This window comes from Piliocolobus tephrosceles, chromosome 1 (assembly GCF_002776525.5).
Source record: "Piliocolobus tephrosceles isolate RC106 chromosome 1, ASM277652v3, whole genome shotgun sequence".
NCBI lineage: Eukaryota > Metazoa > Chordata > Mammalia > Primates > Cercopithecidae > Piliocolobus > Piliocolobus tephrosceles.
This window is the reverse complement of record NC_045434.1, coordinates 174581178-174605929: the sequence shown is the minus strand read 5'-3', so window position 1 is coordinate 174605929 and position 24752 is coordinate 174581178. Positions and strand designations below refer to the sequence as shown.

The 24752-nt window shown below is 53.7% G+C and overlaps 1 protein-coding gene across 1 annotated transcript in view; it reads right to left on the bottom strand.

Annotated features, from left to right (window-relative positions):
- Positions 1-4277: 4277 nt before the first annotated feature.
- Positions 4278-24752, bottom strand: part of TRABD2B (TraB domain containing 2B) — a 230362-nt gene continuing 209887 nt past the window's right edge. The window contains exons 5-7 of the mRNA XM_023187726.2: positions 22151-22241; positions 18963-19232; positions 4278-9877 (exon numbers count right to left, since the gene is read on the bottom strand). Of these exons, the coding sequence (XP_023043494.1) occupies positions 9673-9877; positions 18963-19232; positions 22151-22241 (566 nt within the window). The 3' untranslated portion in view covers positions 4278-9672. The remainder of the gene's footprint in view (positions 9878-18962; positions 19233-22150; positions 22242-24752) is intronic.

The window sequence follows — 24752 nt, the reverse complement described above, 5'->3', positions numbered from 1 at the left end:
CAGCACTGCCCTGCCCCCTGGTGGCAGCTGCTGGATGGCAGGAGAGCCAGCAACACCTTCCAAGTCCAATCCCACGACCGCAGAGATTGGCCCAAGTTTCAGTGTCTGTCTTTGGGTATGGCTGGGGTGGGCCGATCCAGAGCAGGGGGGTGGACAACTTGGCAGAGTCAGTCCCTTCCCAGGGGACTCCCAGTAGTGCCTCCAGTGCCCTCCCATGACCACCCATCATCACTGACGAAAGTCCCTGGGACCCCGTGCCCCCTGACCACAAGCCCAAGACCTCGACTGAACCTGGACAACCTCTGGGGCAGGGGTGAAGGGTGAAGAGGCTGAATGCGGGGAGACTGGCTGGCCCTGGACGCAATTTGTGTTTTCAGGTCTCCCCGGGAGGAGGAAGACTGCTGGCCCCAGGAGCTGTCTCCAGTGGCCCGTCCATCTTGGCCCCTCAAGCCAGGCCCCAGCCTGTGCTATGGATCTGAACCAGGCCTCCCCCGTCTTGCTGAGACCCTGCTGTGTTCTGACTCCAGCCAGTCCTGCCTCTCTCTGTTTCCACCCATGCTTGTCTGTGTTTTTCTGCCTCCCCACACAGGTCTCTTCCAACGACTCCCTTTCATTCTCTCCCTTTCTCTCTCCAGTGCCGTCTGCCTCTTTGCTTCTCTGTTGCTGTCTCCTACTGCGTCTTCACTCTCTCTCCATCCATCTTTCTATGTGTTTTTGTCTTTTTTTGCTTATCTTCTCCTTCATTCCTCATCCCCACCCTGGGTCACCATCCTGCTCAGCCCCCTTGTCCCTTCCTGGGCCTCAGGGCAGCAGAGGTGAGGGAACGCTGGGAAGGGATGTCTGGGGACCTGCAAGTCCCCAACACTTCCTTGCCTGGGAACTTGTGTCTTCAGGTTGGGAATTTTATCAGTGTTATTTATTTATTTGTTTGTTTGATTGATTTTTGTGGCTGATGAGGGAGGAAGAAATGAAAACTAAGAAAAAACAAAACCAAACCAAACCAAACCAAGAACTGTTTTGCAAGCCCAGAACCATCTGATAGGAGACAGGATTTTACGAACATTTTCTGAAAATAATTTCATTCTACGATACCATAACAGTGGCCGGCCCAGTTCCCCTGGCTGGCTGGCTGCTATGAGCAGCAGCTAGAACCCCTACCTCCTCCCCTCCCAGCCCAGCCCATCCCAGCCTTCATTCTGTCCTGCTAGCTGGGCCAGGGTGCTTCTTCTGTTGTAGCACCCCTAGAAGGTAGTTGTGAGGTGGGGGCTTTCTTGCCTGCCTCAGAGAGCCCCGCAGCTCCCGAGTCCCTTAGCTCATGAAAGCCCAAGGCTGGCAGGTCTAAGTTTGTTATTCCCATCTACCCGCAACCCAGCATTGCTACTGCAAAGTACCTGGTGAAGACACTCTAGGACACCCCACTCTGTGGCTGAGGTTCTAAGCCCTCCCAGAGTGCATGGGTTCCCTGGGGCTCACACACTTGTGATCTTGGCCTCCAGCTTGCAGCCTCTGCTTTACCCCATGTCTACTTGGGTGTAGTCAGCCCCTTCCATGGTACCACCCTGCTCCATTCCAAATCTTCACAGACCGTGAGGACCTAGTGGAGACTGGCAGAGCAGATCGGGGTGGGGTTCTTATGGCTGCTGTGAAAATGACTGCTATTAGCAGGTTTTCTCCCCATCAAGGAGACATTCCTCCTCCTTCAGTTTCTCTCCATTTGCCTAGCTCCCGACTTCTCGTCCTTCTCTCTTGATTCTTTCTGTCTCCTGCTCTCCTTTTCAGGAGCAAAATGATAAAATTCCTACCCCAGGCATAAAGAATTTCTTCTCTCTACCTCCTTTGAGATGGGAGACAGTGGTTTTCCTTCTTACTTCAAGTCCTAATAGAAGCAGTCTTTCAAAGAAAGATGCTGCTCTTTCTAAAAGGAATTTTAGTGAATACAATTTGCTCCACTTTTTGCTCCTTTTATGCAAATAAGGAGACAGAGGTCCCAGAAGGGCCGAGCTTGCCCAAGGTCACACAGCAGGCCAGCTGAGCTGGGACTGAAACCCAGCACCTGTGGTCCTCATCTCAAGAGTCCGGCTGCTGCAGGACATTGTCCGATGGTTCCTCTGAAGGGCTAGGCTGTTGAACCCTAGATGTTCAGGGGTGGGACAGAAAGACCTCAGAGAGCATATGGAGGGCAGTGTGTCAGGAGCTCTGGGAAATCCCTTGCTCCTCCCTCAGCCACCCATTCTGTCATGTCTGAGTCTATTTCTGGGCCATGGCCTCTCCAGGGAGTAAGTAAACTGGGGACTACAGCCCATAAGAAAGGACAAGACCTCATTCGCTCACTGAACTTCTGGGTGGATGGATGACAGCAGCCTCACTCCTGTGTGTGAGGGGCAGAGAGGACAGGGGTCATGGCCACAGTAGGAATCCTCAAACCATTGATGTCAACTTCTGAAGTCCATCATCGGGGGTGGTGGGGAGTGGGGCAGAGCATCTCTGGATCTCTGCCCAGAGTCTGGTGGGTGGGACAGAGGTCTGGGCAGGCTCCTGGACATGGAAGAGGCTTACTGCGTTGGGCCTCAGTCATGTCCTGACTTTGTCCCCCCGCCTGTGAAATGTGGATGCTGGATACCTTCCTTCCCCACCTCACGGGCCACATCCCACACCTGACATCACGGAATTGCTGGATAAAAATGAGAATAGGCTTGGAGTTGGACTACTTGGGTTCCCAGCCTGGTTCCAGCATTTATAAGCTGTGTCGGGTTACTTAACCTCCCTGTGTCTCAGTTACTTCATCTGTAGAAGGATATAAGGAAGAGCAGCCAAGTGAGTGAAATGATTTAGTATTTATAAACGCCTAGAACATTGTCTGATGCATCACAAATGCTCAACAAATGTTAGCTTCCAGTTGCATTGTTGTCGCCGCTATGTGCAGGTGGGGCCACTGTGTGGAGTCCATATTCCTCTTAGTAGGAACCAGAAGAACTCAGTAAACATGCGCAATAAATCAACTCAGGTAGAGGCCTCTGGGGCTTTAGAATAGAGTCCTCTTCCTCTCTAAACTTCTCAGTGACCTGTCCCTCCTTCCCTCCAATTCCAGTGACCAGGTCTCTCCCGGGTGAAACTTGCTGCAGGAATACCCTGTGTGGATCCCGGTCAGCTGACACTGGACGGTATGATGTGCTGTAATAGAACAGATATGACATGTTGTATTTGAAGTCTTCCCTTCTTTCTTTCCTCTTCATTTACTCCATCATTCTTCCACAAGTCCCCACTATATACAGTGTCTATATGACATACATAAACCACTGTGCTGAGGCTGACTTCACAGACAGGCAACCCGTGGTCCTGGCACAAGGAAGCCAAGGGGCAGAGTGGGCACTGCAGATCATCTCAGCACAACCTTAAGTGCTCTAAGGACAGCGAGCTGTGGGAACAGAGGGGAGGCATGGCTTGGGGAGTTGGGGAAGGCTCTGTGCAGCAGATACCATTGGAGCTGGGTTGTGCAGGATGTGTAGGAGTTCAACAGAGCAATGGGCGAGGCATAAAGAGGAAAGATTGGCAGTGCTGTGGGAACAGCAAGTGCAGAGGCGGCGGGTGGTGAAGCGGGGAATGGAGTTAGAAAACACTGAGGCTGGCAGTAACTCTGGAGTGTAGAATGCCGGGGGAAGACTTGGCAAGAGGCGGCTTTCTAATAAGAGGCATGGGCAGGGACCAGATCTTAGGGGGCCTTGTGTGACCTTTGTCAACATCGAGGAGACATTGAAGAATTTTCAAAGCAAGGGAGATACGTGGCCATTTTTGTTGGTCGACAGTGCTCTCCGGCTGCCGCGGGGAGAGTGGACTGGAGGGGCCTGGCTAGGTGGCAGGGGCTCAGGTAAAAGGTCTGGACCAGGGTGGAGCAATGGGGATGGGAGAGTGTGTAGGAAGAGCTGATTGGGAAGAATCAGTAGGTCTTGGTGGGTGAGAAAGGCAGAAATAGGGACACTCCAAGCCTGAGCCCCAGATTGGAGCTGTGTTTAAAGTCCCCGAGCAGCTCCTTCTCCACATCGTTGGGCAGCTCAATCTGGCTGGGGAGAGGGTATCTGGACCTCATTTGGCATGAGGCCTCTCAAGCCATCGGGTTCCTGCTCAAACCACCCTCCCAAAACCTGCCCGTCTGTGCACGAAAACAGGGCTCATTCCAACTCCTCTGCTCCACTGCAGGCCTCAGCCCTCACAGCAAAGGCAATTTTCCTGAACATTCCCTGGCAGGAAGACGGGAACTGTCACACAGAAACACTAAGCCATTGAATTCAGAATATCTTTTATTAATATATTATGCTACAAAAATATTTTTGGCAAAATAACATTAATAGCATCTTTCTTTGTCTTCTGTTATACTCTTAAAGAACTCTTCATGACAATTCACAGAGGTGAGGGGCAGAGGTGATAAGAGAACAACATCATGCATACCTTTCAAATACATGAATCTGAAGCCTGTGTTGCACAGTGAATCAAGCTGGGGACAAGCTCTGTGAGGCTCAGGAATGGGGCAGGGGCTCTGGCTTCCTCTGTTCTGGGCTAGAGCCTCCTTTGGCTGAATCACCCCCTGCCCACCCCAGCCACTGGGGACCCAAGATGTCTGAGAGCCCTTTGTCCCTGGCAGCTCACCGGAAACATCTTAGACTTGGATCCCGTTCAAAGCCCACTTTCCCCACAGCAGGACTGGGATGAAGGGGGCCTTCGAGGCATGCTACTCTGTCACCTTTCCCGCCTCCACATGCTTTCAATCCCACGGCAGCCTGTGGGTCCTGGGAAGAAAGCCAAGCACCTCATCTCCATGGAGGCCCAAGATTGTCCATGTCACCCCTGCCCTCCAGTCCCAGAACCGCCCAGGCAGGAAACAAGGTCTTCATTTGATAGATGAAGAAGTGAAGGCTCAGAGAGGGACAGGAACTTGCCCAAGGTCATCCAGCAAAGTGAAGGGGTATCCAGAGTATTTCCGGAAAGGAAGAGCCCAGCTCCCACCTGGAGAAAGGATGAGGATAGCTGATGCTCCCTGGAAAGGGCCAGGTAGGGGGTCGATCAGTCCTCATAAACCCTTTCTTTCCTCCCCTGGGGTCAGGGAAGGGGGCAGAGAGGGAAGGAGCTCTGGGATGGCCAGCTGCGGGCCTGGGTTCCAGTCCAGTCCTCCCCCACCTTTCAGAAGTTCCCCTGCCCAAGGGCAGCAGGCAAGCCCAGCTGGGTTGTTGAAGGGGGCACTGTGTGGAGTGGTGGTGGTTGTGGGTGGAGTGGGGAGGCTGGACTTATTCCTGAACCTTACTGGTTTAGATCGCCAGCGGGGTGATTTTTTTGGCTGCTCAGATGAATTTCTGGAAAAATAACAATGTTCACAGAACCTGAGCATTGCAGAGCCAGGAGGGACCCTCAGTGTCGTCTACACCAGGCCCTCGCCAAGACATCAACTCTCCTGCCACAGCTTCAGCCAGTGGGCACACTGCCCCTGCTCAAACACCTCTCCTGATGGGAAACTCGCCACCCTCTGGGGCTCCGGGCCATCCCCGGACATCTTTGGTTTGCTGGAAATTATTCCACTGGCGGAGCTAAGGTCTGCCTCTCTCCTTCTTTCCTGCCTTCATTCCTTTTTTCCTCCCCTTCTTTCTGCTTCTTTTTCTTCCTCTTTCTCTCTCTACACATCTGTTGAGCACCATCTTCGTGTCAGATGAGGATACAAAAACAAAATCACATGACCCCTGACATTAAGCTGCTCACAGTCTAAGAGAGGAGCAGATACACAACTAGATAGTCACAACACTGGGCGGTGGGTATTGTGATAGATGCTAAGACAGCACAGAAGAATCAGAGGGGGCTTCCTGGAGGAGGTGCTATCTGTGTTGATCCTCAATGGATGAGCAGTTGCAGGGGAGAGAAGGGAGTTTCCAGGGGTAGGGAGCAGCATGTGTGAAACGTCCTGCCTATTCTAGAGATGACTGCACATCACGCTGGCCAGGCACAGGGTAAGAGACATGAGAGACATGGCTGACAAGGTCAGCAGGGTGGGGTCATGAAGGGTCTAGAGGACCCTTCATGGGTCAGGCTGAGGACTTTGGTTCTTATCTCACAGTCACTGAAAAGCTATCACCCCGGTCCCAATTCTGTTGTCTGCCACACAGGATGCCATCAAAGCTGCAATTCCCTGGGACAACTTCTCTTGTCCTTCACAGCATTTTTAATAGACTTTCCTTTTGGTAGAAGGACTTTTCCTCCTCTTTGGGATCCACTGTGACAATGGCACTGGGCTGGAGATTAGGCAAGTGGGACAAGGGACCTGAGCACCTAGGCTTGCCCAGGTCTAGCTGAGGCCAGGAAGTTGTAGGTAACGCAGTATTTAGCATGAAGGAAATATGCTTAGGATCTTTCAATGCAAGGACAAATTTGCTGATAGCCAGCACAAGGTTCCATGCTTCCTAGATCCCAGATCTTTGACTCTCAGGCCTGGAGGTGCCCTCAGCACCCCTTTGCAGCTCCCTGGCAGCCTGATTCTTCTCCCTCCACTATGGATGACGGGGCTCTCCCTGTCTTCATCTGGCTGCTGGCGCATCAGACCCAGCACTGAAGGAAGACCTGGGGACATGGCCATTCCGACATGCCCCAGAGAGCCCTTCATCACACAGTCAGCTTTCACGAGAGACAGAGGACCCAGGGCCGCACTAACATGCTGCCCCACCTTAAGCAAATCACTTCGCCTGCTGGGTCTCAGGCCTTTCATCTTTCCTGCCTGCCTCACGGTCAGACAGAAAAGTCTAAGAAGTGCACACAAAGTTCCCAGAGGAGCAGGAGCATTTTACGAGGCTAGGCACGAAGAACATTTCTTGAAGAAATGTCAGTAAGTGGTGGATAGATCGTGCCAAAGGTGTGGGTGGCTGCTTATGGAATGGTGGTGCTCTGGCCCAGGATGAGAGCATTCAAGTACCCCAGCCATGCAGATTCCTGCATATGTGCCTCAAGTCTTCTGGGTCATAAGTCAGCAAGTTGAGTTCATTTTAGACCCTGGCCAACTGGTGGTCCTCAGGGATCAGTGAACTTTGGCACCAGATGTCTGACCATATTGGCTCTTGCTCTCCTGTAGGTACACGTCTACTCCATCAGTTAGTCCAGCCATCTTTCTTTAAACACTTGAATTAGGGTAAGGGAGAGTTTAGGATCCCCTAATCTGCCCAGAGGAGGGATCTGGGAAAGACTAGGGCTGCATCTTCCTGAAGTTAGGGGCCAGGACGACGTAACCTAGCATTGCGCTGCTTGTCCCATCTTGATAATGAGTTCCTCTGGGCCAAGGAGACTGGTTAGATTCAGCTCCAATACAGAGCCTGGCATTGCATGTGCTCAATAATTACATGCTGCATTAATTTACCTTCTTGGCCCAGTGCCTGGCACAGATCTGGGCACATGGTCAGGTGCCTGGACTGTTTACCCAAATGCTTCATCTTTAATTAACCTCAAGCTCCATCTCAATACATCTCATGCCATACTCTGCCCCAAACAGAGAGGAATCTGGCCTGTGTGTTTCTAATTCCTTTACACTTATCTCATCCAAATAGTGCTCTGCACGATCCGTTTGATGTCCAACTTCTGAGCCTGCTTTATACGTCAGCTAAGTCCCTTCCCGCTCAGAAATAGGAAGTCGCATTTTTGCCAAGGATAAACCAACTCCAGCCTGGACTGAGGTCAAGTTCAGTTTAGAGCATGGTGCCCGCGGGGCTGGCTGGGCCCTCTGAGACAGACCTCCAGTCTCCTGCCAGGTCTCAAGCTCAAACACGTCCATCAGGGCTGAGCTGTAAAGAACTCAGCTGCCTGCCAAGATGCCCGTGGGACTCCTGACCATCCCATGAGCTGCCCAGAACTGTGCCACCTCAGAAGGGAGACAGCTGCCAAGCTGAGCAAGATGGCACTAGGGCCAATCAGCTGCCATCAAGCCTGCCAGGGAAACCCACAAAGCTGTAAAGCTGGGGTGCACGGGGCTGGGAGTCAGCAGGCCCACTCAGCTGTGCAGTCTTGGAGACGTGTCTCCCCTCCGTGGGCCTTATTATTCCTCCCTCTCTTACTATTATCCATCAAGTGAAGCGTCCTTTCTGCTGTCAGGTTCCAGGACTCTAATTACTGAGGCACCTGCTCTGCGGGGTTTCAGGCCTGGGAGTTAGCCCACCTGGGTCCTCTGTCTCCTCAGCCACCACCTTGAGGAGCAGAGGGGCTAGTCTCTCGGAGTCCCTGTCACTTGCCTCCCCACTTGGCTGCTGTGCCTCCCCAGGTGCCCCACAGCTGTACCCGTCTCTCAGCCTTTGATTTGGCAGGAAAGCTTCTCATGGGCTCCAAGATCTGGCAAGTCAGGACATGCAACACGTGGCACATGCTGTTGCCAGAGCCCTTTGGCCAGAGGGGCCCACATACGCAGCCAGCCAAAAGGTCTCTTGGTGGAGTGAAAGCTTGTGCTGGCCCTAGTTTGGGTGAGATCTGCCTCCCTTGGAGCTTCCCTGGCAGACAGAACATGGCAGAACAGGGAGCAGGAGGCAGGAATTGTTTTGCATCACACTGATCTGGGGCCACATCCTGGCTGGGGGATCTTCAGCAAGTCCCTTCACCTCTTTAGGAGGCTCAGTTTCCTCATCTGTGAAATGGGGATAGTAACATCTCACAGAACTAGCATGAGGATCAGTGAAGCAAGTGTGCAAAGTACTTGCCACACTGCAGGCTTTGGACAAATGGCAGCTCTCATTACTATTAACATGATGTGAGGCCTAAGCCCCTGTCTCTAAAACTGCCCTCCTGTGCCCACTCCAGTCCCTCGCCCCAGCTCAGTCCATTTAGCCAGGACTTCAACAGCCTCTCCTTTAACCCAAGCTAGATTCATGACACCAGAAGAGAGAAGTCTGGGTTTATGTCCTTGCTCTCCCACTTGCCTTGTGACTTTGGGCTACCCACCTGGTTCCCTCTGGATCTCAGTTTATTCATGTGTTCCGTGGTGTGGGGACTGCTTTCCTCAGCACCAGCATCCCACCCCCCACCCCACCCCAGCGCTTTGGTTGAAAACACTTACCAAGAGCTCTGGAAGGCCAGTTCACAGACACTCAGGGGTTTCAAAATAGCAGCATTCTCTTTCCTAAATTATCTTCCCAGGCCGCGGGTGCATCCAGCGGAGGGAGGATGGCCAGCGTTCACACCTCTGGCTCCCAAATCCAGCTTCACAAAAACTAAGCCTGTCTGCCTGCCCCTCCTGCTGAGGGCCCTACAGTGGGAGGAGCCAAACCCAGACCCAGGAGGCTTTGGTGATCCAAGAGCAAGCCAGTCCAGAGCCACAGCCCACAGGAGGTCACTGATGTCCCGGGTTCCCCTCCCGGGCCGGCACTAGGGCTAGGGGGTTATGACATAGGCCACATAAAAATAGTTTTATCAGTAGAATAAATACATTTCTCCTTTTTAATATGGACACGTATTTTACAAAAGAGCCCCATAGCACTATGGGAAATTAAGATCCTTCTACAAAAAAGAAGATGTAACTTGGGTACAGTAAAGCTCTAGTGTCTAGCCGATCCCGTCTGGACTGCCCTCGAGGTGCTGGGCACCCCTGCAGGTGGTGGCAGGAGCGGTGGGGTGTGGCCAAAGACCCCTGTGTCATTTCTCTGGCTTCTCCACTTGGGGTGGCCGAGGTCAAGAGGGCCCAAGGCTGTGCAGCAGGAAGCAGGCAGCGACGGTGGTGGCAACGGCGGGGAGGAGGCCCAGGGTTGGTGCCGAGCTGCTGGCGGGCCCTGGTGGGTCCTGCTGTTGTAGCTGGTCTGAGGGCTGGAAGAGGGGCTTGGCCGTCCCAGAGCTGTGGGTGGGCTGCAGGGGCAGCGGGGGCGGCGAGGTGGTGGTGCTGGAAAGGAGGAAGCACATGGCAGAGTGACCGTCGGCAGTCTCATCCTGGGTAGAAGCCTTGGGGCTCAGATCTGAGTTTTTCAGGTCTGTTTTGCCTCATACAATGGAGAAGGGAACAAGGAGCTTGAGCAGGCAAACTGGGCGGCCCAGAGCCACACAACCAGCCTGGCTGAGCTCCAGAGTCCACACGGATCCCCTATGCCAGGCTCTGGGGGATGGGCCAGGCCCTGGCAGCCACAGGTTGTCACCTCTCAGCCACTCAGATGTCACCACTCGAGAGAATGGGTCCCAGGCAGAAAGAGTAGTGTTTTGGGGAGATGGATCTGGGGTCCCATGGAGTGGTCAGCCATCGAGGTAACAGGTGCCTTGCCTGCTGGCTGTTCTCCCTTGCAGACCACCAAAACATGCAGAAAACAAGACAAGCAACCGCACTGTGTCCCCTGCCCTCATCATAACTACCGCTTGTTGAGCATTCGTCATGAACTCAGCACTTTACAAGCAATATTTTTGGTCCTCATAACGAGCCTTCAAAACAGGTCTCATTGCTTCCTTTCCATGAATGAGAAAACTGAAGCTCAGAGAGGCTGTGTGGTGGCTGGGGAGGCTACCTGGTGGTTAGGTCCCAGAGGAAAGTGGGAGTGGGACGCCATGAGGCAGGAGCTCTGGGTCGGCCTTTACTTTGCACAGCTGCAGGATATGTTTAGTGAAAGGTGCTTCACTAATTTCACTAAATCCTTCACGAATTTACAAAATCAGAATCCAGTTTCGGAGATAACAGGTGAAATTCTTGGCTTAAGAAAGCCCATGTGACAGACAAGAGGGAGATGGAAGGAAAGTCAGGGCAGGAGCCAACCGGAGGCTGACCTGAGCCCAGCATGTGGTGGCCTTGGGAAGCTGGAGGGGGAGGGCAGGGGGCACTCAGGGCCAGGTTACTGGCTCAGGTCCAGGAAAGAGACACATAGGAAATGGACAGGCAGAGAGAGACAGAGGCTAACAAAGGGACTGAGGAGGGACTGTACAACTACAGAGGCCTATCAGACAGGTCAAGAGTCTGACAGGAGACCTGTGGATGGAAGGGACAGGCTCTGGAATAGAGAAACAGGCTGAGCCCAGAAGCAATGGTCATGCCTATCCTCGGGGAACCCTGGGCAGGCAGGAGACAGACAGAGATGCAGACGCAGACAGAGGAACCCACAAGCCCCCACCCAGAGGGGAGCACTGGGGGGCAGCGGGTAGATGAAGAGAAGGCCAGGAGGGCCTCCCGGAAGAGGGAAGGCTACAGTCAGCCTGGAAGGCAGAGCGAATTTAGTTCGAGCATGGGGGGAGGCAGTCCTGGCCAGTGAGGAAAGAACGTACAGAGCCCTGCCCCTTGCACCAGGCTGTGTGTGAAGTGCTGCCACTCCTTAACCTTTAGACCTCATGGCAACACTGGGAGGCAGGATGACTGTTGTCCCCATTGTACTTAGGGACAACAAAGAAGAAACTGAGGCACAAAGGGGTTAAGTGGCTTTCCTCCAGGACACAAAGCAGGGCCAGGATCTGGACTGGGCACACAGTAGGTGCTCACTAGCAGATGGGTGGACAGGAAGCTTGCCCTTCCCTTTGGGCTGGCCAACCTAGAGGGTAGGCTGTAGAAACAGGGCAGGGCGGGCTTCATGGGGTCTGCAGTGTGAGTGCCTTCCTGCCATGCTTCCCACTGCTTGCCCCCTCCTCGATAGGCTGCCCTGGGTCACCCTGGGTTGCATTTCCTTGGGCTGGGCCGTGAGGTCCTAACAACTGGCCATAATCACAGTGGTGAGAGCCTGTAATCATCACCACCAGAACTCAATCCAGGCCACCGTCCTGGCTGGACGCCTCTCACACAGCCCTAGCTCATCCTCAGCTAGGCCGGGTAGGCAGGGGAGGGAACCTGGGGCCACCAAGCACACCCTGACTCCACTTGGGCTCTTGGTTTGGGAACAGGTGTCCAAACCACCTCTGGGCACTCTGTCCTGGCTTGATGTATGTCACTAAAGAGAGGGGTCCTCACTCACTGCCCTGTCCCTCTCTCCCTCTACTCTCTTCTGGTGATGCTCTGGCCTTCAGTACCCCCTGCAGCCTGCGTAAGGTTCCCTTCAACCCGGTGTGATGTGCCATGATCTTCTGTCTTTAGAGAGACTCCAGGGAGCTATCAGGAGGGGAGGGAGCAAACTCTTGTTCCACCCAGAGGATGCAGGGATGGCGTTTCTGAGTAGAGTGTGTGTGTGTGGAATGGTGGGGGGAGGGCCAGGTGGCTTCCAATGCCCCTTACTCACCCATAGAATCGAGCATGTTGTGCCTCCCACCCCGTGCCAGCCTGATCTGGCCTGACTGCTCTCCCCTTTCATGGTTCTCTCAACGCACACCACCCCTTCCATCACACCTACAGTCTTGCTGCCATTTTCCTACTCACCTTGAAGGCCAGACTCAATGCCCTTCCCCTGGAGGCCTTCTTTGATCTGCCTTCCATACCTCAATGCCACCTGGGGCAGTTAAGTCTTCCCCTAAACCTTGTACATTTCTCATCGACCTCTCTGTGTTGTAGGTCTCCATTTATTATACGTGGTTTGCATAGGTTTCTATACGTAATGTGCTTCGAACGGTGCCTGGCACACAAGAAGTGCTAGATGAGGTTGGCTATTTTTAGCATCATTATTAATATTTTTGTGTCTGGGTCTCTCCTAATAATAACATCTTCCACTTATAGAGCACTTACAGTGTGCTGGCAGACATTGCTTGGTGCTATACACGTGTTATGTTGTTATTATTCCCCTTTCTAAGGTGTGGAAACTGAGCTTGAAGGATTTCAGATTTCTTGCAAGAGACAGGATGTGCGTGGGACAGTGTCTCCCCAGCCTGAGCCAAGCCAAGGAGCTGTCCCTGAAACAGATGAGCAAACCACTGAGGGAGAGCCCGTGAGCAAAGCGTGGGTGCTTCTAGCTGAGATCTCTCAAACCCACAGATGGAGGCTTGCCAGGTGGGGACACTGAGGCCTCATCTGGCCTCAGCCCCTGGAGGAGATTAGCGTTTGTGCCGGGCAGGGATCATTACCTCAGCCCCTTTCCTCCGTTTCTTTTCTAATGAAAACGAAAACAAAAATAAAAAAAAGAAACCCACACACAAAACACAAGAAGTCCATCAAGACATCCTCCTAGCTGCTGCCCCACCTTTTCAGCCTGAGGAACTGCTGGTTTGGTGGGCTGGCTTCAGGAGAGCAGGCTGGTGTGTGCCCCTTGAGGTGCCCAGAGCTGAGGCCCCCACCATCAGAAGGCGAGACCAAGTAGGAGTTCTGAATACTATGTCTCACAAGGCGCCCAAAGGCATTTTCTTTCACACTTTGAAAACCAAAGACGAAAACTCCCGCTTGGAGCCTGAGCGGGCTTTTTATTGCTTGGAAGGAGTCCCAGAGAAATGGGGTAGGACTGGTGGGGGGTGGAGGACAAGCCCCTCCAAATGCCCCAGCCCACCTCCTGGGCCTGACTCTGCTCACAAAGCTCAGTCCCCCAGTCCAGATCCCCGCCCCTTCCTAGGCTCACAATGGGGGAAACTGTCTCATGGCAAAGTGGCCTCGAAGCCAAACCAAACACTGCAAGTGTTCCCAGGCTCCGCAGAGGGCTGGCACCAAGAGGCCGCGTCAGCTCTGAGTCAACAGGGACCCCAGAGTGGGGAAGAGGCCCTCTGCTTGGGCAGAAGGTAGAAGCCCGGCTCTAGCCTGTAGTGCGTTCCTGGCTTGCTGTGTGACTCTGGGCAAGTGCTATCCTCTAGAGCTCAGTTTCCCCATCAACACAATGAACGGGAACAGACCCATGGACTTTAAAATGTTTCCTAGCAGCAGAAGCCAGAGCGAGATCTTAAGTAGAAGCCCAAGGCAGAAATCACAAGCCCAAGGCAGAAAGCAAGGCTGTGTGTGTCTGAGACACTGTCAGTTGTCTGACCATGAGGCACCTCCAAGGGGCTCCCTGGAGCAGGGGCGGATCTTGGCACTAGAGGGTCTCTGAGAGCCATCCTAGGCTAGGTTCTGGGCATCCCGAGACTTCTTGCCAGTACAAGGGGCTGGTGGGCTCTGCCCTGACTGACCTCCTTAGAGAGCTTCAAGGAGACACAGAGAAGACCGGATTTGGGGCACACAGGGCCTGGGTCACAGGTGGCCCTCTGCCTGGGGATAGAGATCTCACTGGGATCACTTAGTGGCGACCCTGTTGTGATGCCAGTCTGGGCCTCAGCCTCTCTGGGCCAAGCAGGTCGGATGAGAGATCCAAAGCAACTGGTTTGCCTGCAGCTCTGGATATCTAAGACTTCGGGATATCTAGGGTTCCTCCCGCCTCCACACTTTGTCCACATGGTCTTCTATGCTGGGAATGCCTTCATGCTTTGCTCAGCCTCACTGGGCCATGACTGACCGATTCCATCTTGGGCACAGGACAGCCAGGCTTGTTTTCTAACAGCTTCATAGCAGACCATAGCTGGAAGCGCCTATCTGTCCCTCAGATGGGAAACTGGGCCCAGAGAGGAAGCGGGACTTACCAAGATCACTCAGGAGAGCTGAGGCAGGGTCTCCGGACTGTGGCTCCGGGGCTCTTCAGTGGCATCACACTGCGAGCCATGTGTCCCTAACTGTGACCCGAGACTTTTCCTGTTCCTGTCCCTCACTAGTGCTAAATGCAATATGTGCCCAACATGTTCCTGTTAAACTGGGGGAAGTTCACAGCACCCACCCAGTGGCTCATTTAAGGGTTCAGGCCGAAGGCCCTTTCTGCTAGGGTCGGGGGCTGGGTCATCTCAGACCAGAGACTCTGAAAGTCACAGGTGTCAATACGAGCTGCAACTGTTACCGAGTGTTACTGGTGGTCTGATGCCAGCTTAAGGTTTACGAGCATCATCTCACATAATCTCTTAAGCCTCAAAGCAAGTAAAAGGGGGGACTGGATTTGAACCCCATTCTGCCTGAATTTGTCTATTTTCACTCATTGGATGATCCTGCTTCCCATTCTCGTGGGGGCATCTTCTGCCTCCAATCTGATGGGGTCCTGGCCTTACCTGGAGACTCCGCCCATCTCGAACCATCCCAGAAGGAGGCCTGGCTGTGCTATGGGGAACTGGAGCTGGAGAATCTGGGGGCAGGAGGGAGACACTATGTCTCTTCCCCTCTTTGAGAGCTCTAGCCATCTGCTCAAACCTCAGGGGAAGCCAAGACCCAGAAGGCAATGACCCTGGGGACCAGGTGTCCTGCACCCCCTCCCCCTGCATGGTTGAACCCACCAAGGCTCTGCATCTGTCTTGTCACCCACCTCTGTGCCCTGCTTTGGGCCATGCCCGGCACTGGGAAGGTAGTCTCTTGTCTACACCTGGCCAGCGTGACTTGCTCAAGGACTTCCAATCTAGATGGCCCAGACATTCTGTTCCCTATTTATGAAACTCTCCCTTCCTCTCCAATGTCAGCTGTGGACTTGGAGAATAAGAGCTGGCATGACCTCCAAAGATCCATCAAGGCCCTAACTGCACAGAAGGAGAAACTGAAAGAGTGCTGCGGGTCCCACATTGCACAGAAATGACATCTGCCCTGCTTTTAGAGCACCCTGGTCACAGCCCTGCCCTTCTCTCAAGTCTGGCTCTCAGAGGTGGGGGTTCCCCAAGAATATTGTGCCACTGCATAGCCATCTGCGGACACTCACTTCATCTACCCTTTCCATGGGTCCCCATAAATCTTCCTGCCATGGGCTGCTGCTTCTCTAAACTTCCTCCAGTGTGTGTTTACATCTCAGGTAACGAGGGGCAAGGGGGAGGCCAGCCTGTTCCAGGTGGTATCCAGGACAGGCGCTCCAGGCACATCCCTGGCTCACTCCCTCCTTCTCATACTCACTCCCAGCCCAACCCGGATCTGATCCTCATGGCCTCCCGGCCTAGAGTATGAGTGAAGACTCACAGTCTGTGCTACTGTGTCAGGACAGGGGCACCCACCGGCACTGCGTGGAGGAAGGGAGGGCTTAGCTGGGCCGGGGAATGGGGGGATGGCAACCACATGGTGCTGGGTGATGACAGCGATCCTTAGCGTCAGGCAGGTCTGCCTGACTCTCTGCCTGGCCTTAGGCAAGTTACCTAACCTGCTGAGTCTGCTTCCTCCGGTATAAAATAGGCCTACCTTCCACAATTCTTGACAGAAAAAGGGACAGAACGAGGCAGGTATCTGGCACAGCAGGGAAGCTTGACAGATATCCACTAGCACCCCACTCCAAGCAGAGAGAGGAGCAAGTCAAAGGTGTGGAGGTGGGGCGGGGCACCTCGAGTGGCACACAGCCTGGTGAGGACAAGGCCGGCAGGCCCCAAGGAAGCAGGGTGGTGGCTGAGGCGGCAAGAAGGGGAAGGCGCTGCATCTGGGCTGCGCAGCGGAGTGGGGGACACTGTAGGACCCCAGGCTGGGGAGCAGCCGTGCGGGAGGGCACTCGGGGCCAGTATGACAGGTGCAAGATGAGCTGGGAGAGGTGATGGGGAGGAGGGGATGGCTTCAATGGGGTTTCGGAGGAGAAAAATGAGAAATGGGAGTAAAAGCTCCCCCAAAAATGGTTTTGTTAGAAGGACTACCAATGGGCCCCAGGTCACCCCCAGAGAGCTCTCATCTGCTTCTCTTAGAAAACTGGAAACTTGGGAACTGCAGGAGTCCCCTGGGAGCAACGGAGGCTGTGCCCTGCACCTGGGTCTCTTAGGGAACTCAGGGCCTGCTCCCCTAGAAGCGGCAAGAAATTTCAACAAACAGGCTGCCAGGCGGTGGTGGAAACTTTCTTCTCCAACCCAACCAGAGGGAAGAAAGTTAGCCAACTGTAATTTACCTGTAGGGATAGAGAAGGGGCTCTCTTCTTGCCAAAGAAAAGCTGTTTTCTTCTCCTGAAATCAGGCTTTGTGTTTCGGAGCTATGTATTGTGAGAAGGAAGCCGTTTGGAGTCATTTGCTGAAATTTACCTTTCAGACATGGTTAGGGGCTGGAGGTCCATTGCTGGAGCTGACAACCCAGCTTCCTGTCACCCCATGGGCTGGCCCCACCACTGGCCAGGTCTCCTGATCACCCTGGTGTGTTGATCAGGGCTCTGAGTGACCAGCCTAATTGGAACTCTTAATGGGCTGCCAGCTCCTTCACTTGCCTCAAGCCTCCTTGGCAGCCTGCAAGCCCTCCCTGCCACTGATTAAAGTGACTCTCAGTAACTCTATGCTCTCACTCCCGATTAGAAGGGGGCAGCCCATGCTGGGCACGTGACCCGAATGTGTCATAGCCAATATAGCCACAGTAATGCCTCTGCCTCAGGCAGGCAGGGTGATATGGTTAGGCTGTGTCTCCACCCAAATCTCATCTTGAATTGTAACTCCCATAATTCCCACATGTTGTGGGAGGGACCTGGTGGGAGATAATTGAATCATGGGGGGGCGGTTTTCCCCATACTATTCTCGTGATGGTGAATAAGTCTCACGAGATTTGAAGGTTTTATAACCCCTTTTGCTTGGTTCTCATTCTCTCTCTGCCTGCTGCCATGGAAGATGTGGCTTTGCTCCTCCTTGCCTTCTGCCACAATCGTGAGGCTTCCTCAGCCATGTGGAACTGTGAGTCAATTAAACCTCTTTTCTTTATAAATTACCCAGTCTCAGGTATGTCTTTATTAGCAGCATGAGAACAGACTAATACACAGGGCCAGGTTCTGCAGAAGTACATTTCTCAGTAACTCAAGGTTCTCTGAAACCAATGCCCAAAGGATCAATGGGCTTGACTCTTATTTGCTAGAAGTCTTTTAAAGACAGTGTGTACACCACAGTTTATGATAATGGGATGGACCATGTCAACATTTTGCCAATGGCTCTGAGACCTGGCTGTAGGAGATTCATGAAGTGCAAAGTACAAGAGGCAGCCCTTGATACCTTGCGGTGACCCTGGTCAAACCCTCTCCGACTCGGGCCTTGGTTCACCATCTATAATGCAGAGTTTAGTCAGGGTTTCCCAAAGCTGCTCAGAAGAATCTCTAGGTGTACACGTAACATACAGATTCCCAGGCCCTTGTCCTGCACATTCTGATACATGAGGTCTGCGGTGGGACCTGATAATCTGTTTATTTAACAAGTAGCCAAGGTGATTCTCTCTAGGGTTTCGGGGGAAAATCCTGGATGGTGATCTCTAGGGTCCAGATGGAGAGTCTGAGGCTCCCTCTGATAGAGACTCTGAGATGGAGACTCTATGACTGCTGAGCATGGCATATTCAGGGCTGGGCCACTGCAGTGGTTAGGACTCTACCCCATCACTGATGGTCCCTCCTGGGGACATTCCCTGTGCTCTAGCAACACTGTTCACTAAATATGGAGATTCCTGCCAAAAAGTGGAATCTAGGGAAACTCCTCTGTACTGAGATTGCAGGCAGAGGTTGGAAGACAGCATCCTGGTTACAGCAAGCCTTTGGTGACAGGCAAGCTGAGGTGGATGGTAGAGGTGGCAGGAGGGGCATGTAGGAAGATGACAGAAGGGTCTCCATGCATTAGGATGATTTCCTGTATCTGCCCATTTTCAACAAGGTTTATCACAAATCACCCATCCGCTCCTAAGACAGAGCCCACAGCTTCAAGGGCATTGATCACCATCTCTCCCATCTCTCTCTCAGAGCACAGTCCCCTTTGTGGCCTCCCTGCCAGGGTGTCGGCTACTCACACCTTCTAGGCACAGGGAGCTCATGCCTTTTGGTTTAGCCAGTTTGTTCCATTTTCTCCTAGTTTTACCTCCAGTCCATGGACAAATGGCGCCCTGTTTGTACAGGTGTGTCCCAGGACAGCTGAGTGCAAAGCAGATTTGTGCACTGCGCCTGAAGAAAGCTTCTATTTACTCACCTTAAAGGGGCAGAGAATTGTACTTGTTGTTGAATTGCTTTTGAGAATAAAACTAAAAAATCGGATGTGAACGTGCTGTGTAAAGCCACCTGCCACACTTCCTTAGAGCAGGGCTGGCCTGATGACAGTGTGCCCAGCTGTGGGGGGTTCAAGGTATACTACCCCGGGTGCAGACGCCCAGCTCCTGGGCAGACCTGCCCTCCCTGGCTCACCTGTCCTCGATGCGGACCCAGAGGTCATTGAACTGCCGTGGCCGCTGGTGTGTGCTCTGCCTCTTGTGCCACTTCCTCTGCCGGCCAAACTCTTCCAGCTGGCTGAGGCTGTCGGGGAGCAGGAGGTGTGGGGACAGGGCTGGATCCTCATCCTCCGGTGGTGCGGTGGGGGTGACAGAGGGTGCTTCGGGGACAGCGGCAGCTGGGGTCACTGGGGCCGGGCTCGTCGAGGTCCCCTCAGGAGAGGGCGCTGGGCTCTGGGGGGCAGGGCTGGAAAGAGGTAACAGCACATGGGGCACATGTGTTGGAGACTGTCATCCATATGTGGCAGGGAGTACAATCCAATTCAGTGGGAGTTTGTCATGGCAGGAGAAAGTGCCAGGGTGCCCCTGCTGGGCCCGGTGACAGCAACCCAGGAAAACCTTGTCTAGCACTGAGAGCCAGTGCTTTGAGTCATGCTTTCATTTGTTGAGTCGACGGATATTTACTGAGGACCAACCCTGTCCCAGAGGCGGGTATCAGCATGATGGAAACAGACAAGGCCTTACATTCCAAAGCAGAAGACAGACGGTAAAACAGGGGATGTCAGACACTGCCAACTGCTGAGGAGCAAAGGAAACAGAGACAGGTGTGAGAGTGGGGGTGAAGGGTGCTGCTCAGGGAAGGCGGTCTGGTCACCAGCAGGTGATATTTGAGCCCAGACTAGGAAGAGGTGAGGGAGCGAGCCCTGGGCAGGTCTCTGGGGCGTATCTGAGCTTGGTCAGGGTCTCATTTATTCAACAACTCTGGCTGAGACTTTAGGTGAGTTAACTAACCTCACTGCGCCTCAGTCTCCTACTCTGTGAAATGGGGGTGTTGCAGCCTGTACCTCACAGGGTGCTTCATCAGGATTATGATGGTGAATACTGGCAAAGCACCGAGAACAGTGTCTGTCAAATAGTAAGCAGCCAAAACATTTAAGTAATTAATATTATTAGCATTGTGTGTGTGGTTTATTCATCCAACCTTCCATTCATAAATTCAATACACATTTCCTATGCACCTTTTCAGTGGAGCAAGGACAGTGTTAAGTAGTCAGAGTTTGAGCTGGAGGTAGACTGATGTGGGTCCACAGCCCGGCTCCACAACTTGCAGGCCATGTGATGAAGGGCAAGTTACTTAATGGTCTCAAGCGGTAATGAGCTATAGCACAAGAGTAATAATACTGCCTACTTCATGGGGTTGTCATGAGGATGAATGAGACGAGGCCTTAGCACAGTGCCTGGCACATAAGCCTGTCTTGGATGTTGGCCAACAAGCAAATAGACCTGGCTGTCAGGTAGGCACTAAAGTGTCATTTAGCCATGGCCACAACAGAATTTGTTTTAGGGATATGTGACCCTGGGAGAAGGTTGGGAACGGTTTCAGGAATTGTGGCTGAGTGGGCAGCTTGCAAGGTTAGGCAGTACCCAAGACAGCAGGCAGGCTGTCTTCCCAACCCACTCTCATACAGCACGATGGGTGAGGAGCTTCTCTCTTTGAAGGAAAGAAGGCCATCAGCTCAGCCTCTCCTCCCCTACCCCCATGGCAAACCCAGATTCTCAGGGTTCAGGCTGCCTGGAGATGCCGCAGCTGCTGGGGAGATAATTCAAAACAGTCAGACAAAAAACTAGATCCAGGAAGCACCTGTGGCCGATGATGGCTTTTATTGTTGGAGCCTCCTCAGCATCCCCGCCCCCTCCGCCCTGCCAGCTCCCTTGCTCCCTCGTGCAGGAGGCTAAGGCTGAGAGTCCTTGGAGCAGAGCCCATGGGGGAGCTGTGGGGGCCCCCTCCCCTAATGCCTGGGCTCTGAGATGAATAGGAGGCTCGCTAGCCTCGCTGGCCTGCCTGCTTCCCCTGCCCTGGCCAGAACAGACACAATGGGCTTTAAGGGGAAGGTCCTTGGGGCTGCTGGGGTGCGGGCTGGGGTGAGGGGAGAGGAGGGGAACTTGAAGAAGGCTTTGTCCCTGAGGCGACCGTGGGGTCCCCACCCCTCAAACACGTTTGCCCCTGGCCCCCAATACAAACTAATGTGTGCTGGACTCAAACGGTTCAGGCAGGAACAGCAGCCTTGACAGTTTGACTCAGAAGATGAGAAGAGGTGGGAGACTGGGATGAAGTCCCAATGTGAGGGTTTATCGAGACCTCAGTTCACCCTCAGAGCTGCTACAGGGAGAAATAGGAGTTGAGGGAGGCCCTAGAGCCAGACTGCCACTTACACCGCTGTATGTCCTTCTGCAAGTGACTTCACCTCTCTGGGCCTCATGTTCCTCAACCATAAGGTGGGGAAATTCATAGCTCTGACCTCACAGGATTGTTATGCAGATTAAATGAGTTCAAAGATCTTAGAGCCTGGTATGGAGTGAGCAGTTAATAAATATTGGCTCTGAGGATCCAAGCTTCCTTCAAACTCCGGGTCTTTATGCTGGAGCACGGGCTGCGTGAAAACCTGGAGTCTGAGGATGCTGTCACCGACCTCTGGGGCTCCCCGGGACCCAGGGCCTGGCTCTCGCTGACAGCTCTCATGCCCAGCCTGGTGTTGGTGCTGTGGAAGCACAGATGGACTGAGCTGGTCCCTGCCCTCGGGCAGCTTCCAGATTGGGGATGGGGGTTGGAAGACCTGGCAGGAATAGCGGATGGCCACTAGTGGCTGTTTGAGCAGGATGGATACGCCCTGGCAGGAAAATTAGGAGTGAGGGGTGTAGCCAGAGATAGCAACAGAGAAGGTGAGGACCAGGAGTGGGTGGGGCAGCAGGGCTGCCACAGAGTGGGACTGTGACCCAGAAAAGAGACCAGGGCCCTGCCCATCCTCCCAGTACCGTCTCGATTCAGAGCCAGGGCAGCCACAGAGTCTTCCAAGCAACACCCAGGAGTTCTTCTGAGTCCCTCTACCCTCTACCCAACCCATCATCTCTAAATCCTAAGCACCTCTCCAGTCCTAACGCTGCTCCCACTCCCACCCATGCCCTGGCCCTGCTGTCACCTCTAGCCAAGACGGCTCACCAGCTCCTTCCCAATCTCCTGCCTCCAGGCCAGACTTTCCATTCTTGTTTCCTGGTAGAGATCCGCCCCTACCTCACCAGAAGCTTCTTCACAGCTCTCCTGAAAGCCTGGGCAGGAAGGCAGGGTCAGTCAGGGCCAAGGCACCCCCAGACGCCCCGGTGGCTTACCTGTGTATGGCCTGCCCGGCGGGTGTGTGGTCCACCTCCAGCCCTGCCTGCCGCAGGATGTCGATGACTGTGTTGTTCCCCAGAAAGTGACCTGGAACACAAGTGACAGGAGGGGCTCCGTCTGTGTCTGGACCAGTGACCTACACCAAAGTCAATGCCCCAGACTCCCTGAGAGGCAGTATGGCATAGAAGGTAAGACATGGTCCTGGTGCCTGGGTTCAAATCCTGGCTCTGCCGCTCGTTAACTGTATCTCCCCATGCCTCAGTTTCCTCATCTGCAAAGTGAGAATGGCTATAATAGCAACATCCAGGCTTGCTGTGAGGATGACAAGAACCAGCTACCCGCACGTAGTAAGGGCTCTCTGTGCTTCCTGGTGCACCTCTGTGCCTCATACCATGAAGCTGACCCCAGCCCCCAACTCTCTCCAGGCTGGGACAGCCTCCAGCAGTCACTCAAAGCCCAGCTCCAAGGAATCCTCAAGTCCCCAGCAGGTCTATGGCTCATCTTGGTAAGTTCTACCAGCAACTCAGGCCTCCCTCCTTTAGCATGGGAGTGGGGTTCTGTGCGTTCGTGTGGGCCTCGTCACTCAGCTCCCAGAGAGCAGAGATGGCATCTCCACTGCCCTGCACAGGCTCAGCACCTAGTGGCTGGAGTCACAGATTCATTGCCCAACATTTGTGGAGAACGCACTATGGGCCAGGTCTTGGGACTCATTGAGGTGTAAGATCCCAGCGGGGGCAACCAAAAAACCCCCACTGATTGCAGGGCCTGGCAGACAGTGACAATGACCTAGAGGAGGCACAAGCACAGAACTGAACCCACCAGAGGTGTGTGTGGGGAGAGGGGCCGGCCTTCATCTCAGTCCCCTACTCACTATTCATTCATTCAGCAAACATTCATGACACCCTTGCTCTGTGGTCAGTTCTGCACTAGGCATGGTGAATACAGAAATGGGCAATTTAGTCGAAAGCCCCAGATGGGAGTGGAAATCGTCTTCCTGTGTTGGAATGCAGGCTTGATGTCTGAGTAGTCAAGGGAGCCTCTCCTGGGCTCTGGTTGGGAAGAACCCTCAGGAGGCCCAGTGGCTGTGGACACAGGAGCTGCTGGGAGTCAGCACTCTGGGACGTCCCTCTGCCTTGGGGGCCTCAGTCTTCTCCACCTGCTCAGTGTGGACATTGGGTGCTTGTTCAGGGCCCCTGGGCCCTTCCTGCCATGGGCCTGCCCTGTGGCCCCACTCATTCGGGAAGCACTCTCCCCTCCTGCTCCCTGTTCATCCCGGACCGTAGGGGAGATCCCTGCACTATTCCTCTAATTGCTGTGAATGGTGGTGACAGGTGGAAGCCAGAAGGTCAGCATGCTGACAGCCCCGGGGAGGTCGAGGAGAACAGAAAGTGAGAAAGTGGACAGGCCGTTGGGGAACGGAGATGCTCTGGGAGAGGAAGCCAGCGTAGGACTGCATAGTGGCCGGAGCAGAGAACCAACCGTGACACTGTCTTGCTCCACCAACTTCGCACACCCCTGGGCTGGTTTCACAACTCCTCAGGAAGTCTCCCAGCCCAGTGATCTCCCTCTTGCTGGCCATGCCCTGCCAGAGCATCTGGAGGTGCCTTGGGCCTGGCCGACCATGCCTGACTATGTGCCACATGGCTGGTTGACCCTGCCTCTCTGAAGTTTCACCTGAGGATCACTGGGAAAGACCACTGGACTTGGAATATCATAGGACTCTAGTCCTGCATCCACCACACTTACTCTGAGACCTCGGGTGAGCCTATTACCCTCTAATGCCCTCAGTTTCTTGCTATGTATAATATCTATGGGCTCTTCTGGCTCTCAGAGCCTATCACGAAGGTTTTTGTTTCATCGTAGAGACCCTTATGAAAAGATACCTCCCTCTCTCTCTTATTTCCTTTCCTAGTGTTCATTAATTCATTTCATTCATTTAATGAACACTGCCTGGGTGCACATCTTGTGTTGGGTAGTGATGAAGAGGCAGCGTCCTCTTCCAGGCACTCACAGACTTGAGAATGGGATCCTGTAATCTGGGCACTAAGTATGATGGAGAGGGAACCGTTCGCACAGCAGGCTGTGAGGGCACACAGGAGGCCTGTAAGCCAGCCTAGGATCGAGCAGACTTCCTGGCGGGGGCACTGCTAGCTGCAGGGTGGGATAAGAGTTATCAAGGTGAGGATGGGAGTGGGTGGCACAGTTCCAGGCAGGGAACTGGGAGGCTGTTCCAGGTAGGGGGAACAGCATGTGCAATGACTAGGAGGTGAGCGAGGCACATTTCAGAAGCTAACTGCGAAGAGACACGGGTAGCACAGGCATGAACAGGCCCTTCCAGAGCTCTGGCCCTGACCTAGTGCTATTGAGGACAAAAGATCCAGGCCCTGCCAAGGCTCTCAGTCTGCCCTGCAGCCTGTGATCCTAAGCAAATGGCTCCCCTGCCACCAGTCTCCGTTTTCTTGTGTGTCAAATGGGCCTATAGTTCTTTGACCTACTCCTTGGGGCAACTGTAAAGCCCTAACGAGGCAGAAGAAGTGGGTGTCCCTTGGAAAAGCCCAGAGTGCAGTACTGAGTGATGCACTGGAGACAGCCTCTGGC